Source organism: Podarcis melisellensis, assembly GCF_964234715.1.
Source record: "Podarcis melisellensis genome assembly, chromosome: 14".
NCBI lineage: Eukaryota > Metazoa > Chordata > Lepidosauria > Squamata > Lacertidae > Podarcis > Podarcis melisellensis.
Genome location: NC_138546.1, coordinates 24,786,397 through 24,794,224, shown reverse-complemented (window position 1 = coordinate 24,794,224; position 7,828 = coordinate 24,786,397). Strand labels below are relative to the sequence as shown.

Genomic DNA, 7,828 nt, shown 5'->3' with positions numbered 1-7,828 from the left:
TTTTCAAGCTACCAAAGCACATGTAACAACATACAATACCTTTCCTGGCAAATGCATTACCGTATATTTGGCAAAGCTTTTAAAGGTCTTATGTGGGTGACTGGGCCTCAACTCTGCTCCTTCCCAAAGCTGTCCTCTGTATCTTTCTGTTTTTGAAAGATTAACGTAACCCTCTCGGAACATCATAACTTGTGAGCATCTCAAGAGGCTGAATGTTGCAGGATTCAGGACAGACTGCTTCATGCAACACGTAGTTAAAACTCTCTCCTGCAGAAGCCAGTGAGGGCCAGCAACCTAGATGGCTCTAAAACAAGAGGGTCACCAATGGCTACTAGCCAGGACGGCTAGGCTCTCTCCCTCCACAGTTTGTGGCAGCAGTGCTTCTAAAAATCAGTAGCTGGCAGGCACAGGAGGGGAGATTTGCTCTTGTCCTTGGGTCCTGCTTGTGGGTTTCCCATTCAGATGTCTGGTCAGCCACTGTGAGAACAGGATGCTGCGCTAGATGGGACACTGGCCTGATCCAGAAGGCTCTTCATGTTACGAATAAAGGAAGCTGCCTCAGGCCACGCCAGAGCAACGCTTGTGACAGGAAGCAGAGTCACCAGCAGGGGTTGTTCCTAGCCTTACTTTCAGAGTGCAGAATTTGAACTCAGGACTGTCTGTGGAAAACGGGCACTTTTGCCTTCCCCAACCCCAAATTTAAAGAAATCGCGATTCCTGCTTGTAACTTGTATAGCTTTACCCTCCTTGCATTTGTGGGGTTGGTGAGGGCATGATGAATCTACAGAGAGATTTCCCTCCACAATGACTAAGGACTTCTTTGCCCATCTTGCACAAGATCTGAGCCCTTCAGACTTCGAAAAGCAGTATTATAGAATCAGAACTGTAGAGTTGGAAGGGATCCCAAGAGTCATCTTAGTCCAACCTGCAATGCAAGAAACCTTTTGCCCAACATACATGTATTGCAGGGGCTCTAGTCATGAGTGCATCAGTTCCATTAGAGCCTCCACTAAGAAAATAGAATCAAAATGGTGAGCTTTCTGTCTCCCTTGACCAAGCAGGTTGTGCTAGACCAGCAAAGGCAATTGAATTCACAACACATGATTTAAATATTAATTTGTATTCTGTTGTCCTTTGAGAAAAGTTTTAAGAGAGCCCTTTTTAACAAAACCCAAAGAGGGACAAGTCACTATTTTAGCCCCTCCAGAAAACTCTGTCTTTGATGCCCTTGATCCTCAACCACAGCAGTTGAACTGTGTGTCACAGCCCTTGCCGCTTCCTGGCAGCTCCTTCCTTCATCTTGCCTGAAGTCCCTGAGCAGAAGAGCCCTCCCTTGCTCCCAGCACACGCTACGACCACCAGAAGCTGACGGAGAAACTTATGTCCAGGGATCGCACATAGTGCCAGTAGCTAACTGGGATGAACAGAACTTCTCCAGGGCTCAAGATGCAATCTTGAAATGCAGCTGCTTTGAAGTTGGGGAATTTCACCAAGTCAGGGTCTTCCACATCCACCTGGAAATGAAAGAGAAAACGCTGTCTTAATATAACTATCCACGGTTGTCTCATTCTTTGCACCAAGAGGCTTACAATTTAGGTGACAGGAGAGAGGGGCTGGATGTGGAGGGAAGCAGGGAAGGGGAAGAAGAGGAAGAGGTGAGTGTTGGAGCCTGGCTGCAGTTGGGGATGCCAACTAGGATACGGGGCCAGTCTTCAGGGCGAACTCCATGATCTCCTTCATGGAATAATTCAGCCCCCATTATGAGGGACTGACTTTACTGGGTGCCCACCTGGCTGGTGTTGTGAAGGAGGTGGCCTTCATGTGGATAAAGGTTTTCAGATTCCTGAGGAGAATACAGGCGGACATATTTCCGTCCCATTACCTGGAGAAAGGAACGTTGAAACATTTGTCAATAATCTGAGCTCAACTTTTCTAACTGGCATTCCTTTGCTCAGTATCCGGAGTGTGCCCTGACACACAGGATTTCTGCAAATGGGGTCTGATCAGCCTCTTGCCATCATTTGCAGAAAATGGAGCCCAGACATCCCCGTCCAAAGTTTGCAGGCCAACAATAGGCACTCTCCCCTGCCCCAGTGCATTTCTAATTTCAGTTCTCAGCACTCCCTCTCTGCTCTTCTCCTTGACAGCCCATCAGCACCTCAGTCCAGCTGAGACAGGGAGCCCATCGGCATCAGCTTCCCAAGCTGGGCTATCTGGCTGCAGACAGCCTTCCCTGGGCAACTTCTAGAGGGAAGCTTCTTCTGGTGACTTGTTACTGCCACCCATACAGCAGGAGGATACAGAAGTCTTGCCTCTGATTGGCAACTGTCCTCCTTACCCTCTGCACCGCAGCCTGTCACGGAGGCCCTACCTGGACTAAGAAGTTCTGCTGCGGGTCCTGATGCAGAGGGGAGACAGTCCCTGGTGGACCAAACCAGGCGTTGACAGTGATGTCCTCTTCGTCTCCTTCGCCCAGGCAGCAATAGTCAGGGACTCCAATATCCAGCTTCAGCTCTGGGATCTGGCAGCAAATTGGTTAGAAAGGAAAGCGGGGAAAGAGGTTCTCATGGTACACTAGCTTGACATTTATTTAAAGCATTTATAACCTGCTGTCTATTTTGTTTGTCATCTTTGGATGAAGAGTGGGAAATTAACTAACTAACTAACTAACTAACTAAATAAATAATCTAAAGATGGCTCATGGCAACCATTAAAATGAGACCACAAGATAAGAGATGGTGAGACAAAGAATGGAAACAGAAAAAGGTGGAGTTTCAGGCATCAACCACTTGGGCAAAGCAAATGCCTGCAGAAAAGGGAAGAGGCTTTGCAAAGTGCCAGGAGGGAGCTATCAAGGAAGGGGCAAGATGGGTCAGAGCACAGAAAAGGCCTGATCCTGTACCTCAGCCAAGGCTCTCTTTACTAGTGCGGGTGGCAAAGGGACAGCATTCAAACCAAACAAGGGCTCCCTATGTTCCAGCATTAATTGTTATGGGGATTCTCTGCTGGGGCCAGGTTGGGGGGCGGGCTGTTCTATACAGTCTTGAGTTCCCTGCTCCCCTGCTTCCTCAGGAAATCAGGAGAACAGCTGGCAACAGGATGTTGGCTGGCATTAAACAACATGAGTTTGATTAGCTAGAAGTGACTCAGTGGGTTTTGGCAGACAGCCCATCTAGAGTCAGGAAGGAATTTTCCCACCAGGTGGATTGGACACCTACGAGAGGAGAGATCTACCGTGATGCTTGCAGCCCTTTGCACACATCTCTGAAACCTGTTTGGCCCATGTGCCTCTTCCCATGGACTGTGGAGGATGCCTGGGGTGGAGTTTCCAGAGAAATGCTTCCCTGAAAGGCGTGGGTGGCACTTTGGATCATTCCCAGATATGAAATTTTGGGGGTGGGGAATTCACTGCATTCTGGTGAACCCGGCATCTGTTTCCTCCCATCAGATAGAAACTAGAAGAACCATCCCTTTGGTTTACCTGGTCAAAGAGCTGGTGCTGAGCAAGGTATCCCTTGTGGTCCTGCAAATAGAAGGGGGGGAACAGAGAGAGAGGAGTGAGTGGAAATCCTCTACATACAGAAAAGTCAACTGAACAGCAGCAAACAATTTGGGGGGAGTCCAGAGCCCCACCCCACAAACTCTACCAATCAGGGTCAGCTCCCTGCTCCCCATCCCAAGGAGCTCTATCAGGCTTGCCCTCCCTTTCCCAGTCTTATTGCAGCCTTTCATGTTACTCAAAGGCTGGCAGATGCTCACATAAATAAGTCTTCACTAATATTTTATTTAAGGAGACGCCTTTCCTGCTTGCTGGGTTCCCAGGGCGGAATACAACAATGGAGTTAACACAAACTCAACCCAGCATAATTTGTCCCAGCCAGGCTGTTTTGTGGGAGGGAGAAGATCCAGACCTCATTCTCAATATACTGTCTGATGAAGTCATCCACGGTCATGAGGGTCTGGGACCACTCCTCATCTGTGTAGCGCGATCCAAGCTCCACAGGGACTGTGCGGCTGCCAGCCACCTGGCGGATGTAGCTCACGCTGCAACAAAGGAAAAAGAACCAATGGCAGGGCTCTTTCTCTGTGTGCCCACCCTGTTTCCAAAGGCCTTGTTCCCTCTTCCTCAGGCAGAGCAGCTTACAGTTCTTTTTGTTCTTTCCTCTCCTACATGGGGGAAGTGCCAGCGGGAACTTGCAACAATTTGTGTATTTTTTGAAGTATTTGGCCTGGCTGGCTCAGGGCACCGTCTAATAACTCACAGATAAAGTTACTTCTGTTACAATCTGCCTGTGATTATACATAATGGGATATCTGCCATCCCTTAGAGCAACTTTGACCTGAATGGCAAGCAGGCAGAGGGAAAGGTCAGGCTGGTGTCATTTCCGATCCTTCGCTGTGTTTTCCTGATAGCACCAGTTCTGATCCACTCCTCTGTGCACCCCCTGGAATTTCACTGTCATGTTTGCCAGGGCAAATATTATGGTAGCCAAAAGTTAAACTGAGCACAGGCAAAAATCAAGCCCTGCGGTTCCAGCAGTACAGAATGCAGGCCCCAAACAGGCTTCTTGCCTTTAGCTCAGGAGCAGAGAGAGCATCCTCTTACAGAAGACAAACTGGAAAGGATGCATGATGTCAGGAGCCCCTCCAGCCCCACACCCAATAATTTGGGCAAAACCTTTCCCTGTCCTGGAGGCAGCCATCCACCCTCTACCTGCTCTCTTGCCCTCACCTCCACTTTCTCAGGCAAGGCCAGTGGTCCACAACCCCCTTCAAGACAACTGGCTTTTGAGGGGTTAGGTAACTGTCCCGGAAATGTTCCAGCGATGGGCAGAGAAGCTGTGGGACAGCAGTTTCTGGGGCTATAGCAGGGGCTGCTGGGGTGAAGTCCGTCCGGATTTTCTGCAACAAGGAGCAGGTGGTTAGTTCTGCTTCTTGTTTCACTGGAAGGGGGCTCAGTGTGAGTTGGCCCCTCCGCCCCTGCACACACTGGCAAAGAGGAAGGCTTAATCTGCTTCAGTCCTTGAGGTGTGCCAAGGGAAAAGGCTATCACTGGCCATGAAAGGGGCTCTACTGTGCAGGAGGTGGCAATGCTGCTGAGTACCAGTTGCTGGAGACCGCAGAAGGGGGCTGATCTTGGGCTTGGGTGCTGATTGTGAGGGAGTGGGGGCTTCCCCTTGGGGCACCTGATTGAGGCACCTGGCTGGTCATCCTGCAAGAACAGGAGGCTACAGTAGAGGGGCTCGCTTTCTGCTTGATCCAGCTGCAGCGAGGCTCGCCTTTGATTATGAGGGCTGGAGAGGGGAGCTGTTCTTGCAGACGGGAAGGGGGCGGGCGAAGGGGGCCCTTTGCAAGCTGGTACCTTCTTCGGGGGTGCTCCGGCGCGGGCTCTCGCTGCTGGCTCCTCGGGTGGCAGGTGCCGCTGGAGGACGGGGACCAGCCTGCCCATGACGTCGTCCAGGACAGGCGCGCCGAGCAGGAGGCTCAGGTCGCAGAGGCGCAGCGCCTCCCGACTGGCCCCTCGTGCCCGGCACAGGCTCAGCACGCGGAAGAGGCAGCCCAGCGCCCACGCCCGCCGCCACACCGCGCTCACTGCCCGCCAGGGGCCCACGTGCAGCCGCTCCCAAGAGTAGTCGCAGACCTGCTCGCCCAGCTCCAGGCAGGCTCGGCGGGCTCTCTCCGAGCCCAGAGACTCCTCGCCCGCATCGCCCGGGTACACCAAGGCGGCCGCCTCCTCCAGCAGCAGCGCCACGCGGGCCCCCTCCGCCCCCAGCCCCAGCGATCCCAGCCCCAGCCCGGCCCGTGTGCTCGGGAGCAGAGCCCGCACCGCCGCCCAGCAGGCAGCAGCAGCAGCACTTGGTGCCTCCTGCTCCGAAGCAGCGGCCATGGCCGGGAGGGAAGGGGGCAGGGAGGAGAGAACCACCCAGGGGCCACGAGGAGCCTCTCACTAGAGGTGAGCTGGCCCTGGACAGGGAAGCTCCATGCCCCCCGGCGGGCGGAGGAGCTGGGCCGCTGGAGGTAGACTGCCCCTGGACAGGGAGGCTCTACTTGGCTGCGCAGGTGTCTTTCTCATCTCCCGCCACACGCCTGCGCAGAGCAGTGCCGGTTCTCTAGAGCACAGAAATAAAGACAATCCCTGTTTGGGGGTGTGGGACTTCCGGGTTCCACATTTCGCAAGCGCAAGCCGTGATCAAGTGTTTCTAAGTGTTTCTTACAACAGCCTTGCAGGGAACTTCACTGCTAATCTTACGGCGGCGTCGCAAATCCAGGCACCGCGGGAAACAAAATCGCCACTGCAAAGATGAACAAGCAGAAATGTGTACTCTGCACGGGAGTCTAATTTTCACAAGTTTATGGGAGCGTTCTCACGCATCCCGCGCCTGCGCAACAAGAGCGCTCTTTTCCTTTGCTCCGCCCACAGGCGTGCCCGGCCCCATTTCCTCTAAGCTCGCGCAGCAGGGGCCGCTCGTTTACTGTAGAACTGCAAACGGGTAGACTAGCCATGTGGAGAGCGGCTTCCGGGTTCAGGAGTCTACCTGCGTCTCGTCCTCCCCAACCGACAGGAGAGGCGGCTCCACTCGGAGTCCATCCATGTTTGTTTTCATGGCCGCTTGCTTATTTGTAACATTTAAAACATTCGCCCTTGTCTCTGAAAATGCAAACGCAGCCCCTCGGTATTTTCCCCACATTTCGGACCAAGGGAGGTGCTGCCGGGGCACGACAGCCTTGCAGTGCGGTCCACCCTTGAGTCCCCTGTGCACGCGAAGCAAAGGTGCAATGCTGCAGCCCTGGGCGAAGCCTCTCCCTGTAGCAAAAAGCCCCACCCCCGGCAGCGGTTCTGCCCGGGCTCAGCATCGGGCACCCCCCTTCCCCGCCAGAGTGTCGAAGACGCCGCCCTCGCGTCCTCGGCTCCTGCTGCCGCTTCTTCCCTCTCCCCCCCAAATAGAGAGAAGGACATCTCCCGAGCCCCTCCTACTGCTAGGTCCCCCCCCCCCACATTCATTTGCAGGCTAGCAGGGTATGTTTGGGGGAAGCGGTTGGCGCTGTGGGTTAAACTACAGAGCCTAGGGCTTGCCGATCAGAAGGTAGGCAGTTTGGATCCCCGTGACGGGGTGAGCTCCCGCTGCTCAGTCCCTGCTCCTGCCAACCTAGCAGTTCGAAAGCACCTCAAAGTGCAAGTAGATCAGTAGGTACCGCTCCAGTGGGAAGGTAAACGGCGTTTCCGTGCGCTGTTCTGGTTTGCCAGAAGCGGCTTAGTCATGCTGGCCACATGACCCGGAAGCCATACGCCGGCTCCCTCGGCCAATAAAGTGAGATGAGCACCACAACCCCAGAGTCCATCACGACTGGACCTAATGGTCAGGGGTCCTTTACCTTTAGGGTATGTTTAGAATCTTTTTGCTGAAATATGCTTTTTAGCTCCCTTTTATTGTATTTTTTATTGTATGTTTTACGTACATCGTCCTGTTCTCATCTGAGGAGGGATGGTGAAAAAATAAAGCAGACCAGGCTTTCCAGGGCGTTGTATTGAGGCGTTATTTCCTTGTTTCTTCAGTGTCAAGTACTGCCTTGGCAGTGCAGTTTCTACCATACGTGCATTCCTATTCTGCACCCTCAACAGGACTAGCAGCTTGCCTCAACATTGTTCAGACCTCCAAGAACAGCCTCTTTTGACTGGCCTCCACGCTGCTCACTTCAATGAATTTTGATCCAGGAGAGCTGCTTTTGTGCTCAGGTTCTTCTTTTGGGTTTCCCATACATAGGGGCATCTGGTTGGTCGCTGTGAGAACAGGAGGCCGGGCTAGATGGGCCCCCAAAATCTGGGCAG

At 53.1% G+C, this 7,828-nt stretch overlaps 1 protein-coding gene across 2 annotated transcripts; it reads right to left on the bottom strand.

The window, feature by feature from the left end:
• Positions 1-1,104: 1,104 nt before the first annotated feature.
• Positions 1,105-6,730, bottom strand: KDM8 (lysine demethylase 8). 2 transcript variants are annotated; one of them, XM_081888260.1, is made up of 7 exons: positions 5,363-6,505; positions 4,733-4,902; positions 3,912-4,044; positions 3,482-3,523; positions 2,372-2,521; positions 1,790-1,882; positions 1,105-1,514 (listed from the first exon to the last, which is right to left on the bottom strand). In XM_081888260.1, exons 1-7 carry the CDS (start codon positions 5,885-5,887, stop codon positions 1,350-1,352), a joined length of 1,278 nt encoding a protein of 425 aa, XP_081744386.1. In that variant the 5' UTR covers positions 5,888-6,505; the 3' UTR covers positions 1,105-1,349. The 2 variants fall into 2 exon arrangements, with proteins under 2 accessions (XP_081744386.1, XP_081744387.1); XM_081888261.1 differs by lacking the exon at positions 4,733-4,902 and having other exon boundaries at positions 5,280-6,730.
• Between the last annotated feature and the right edge of the window lie 1,098 nt (positions 6,731-7,828).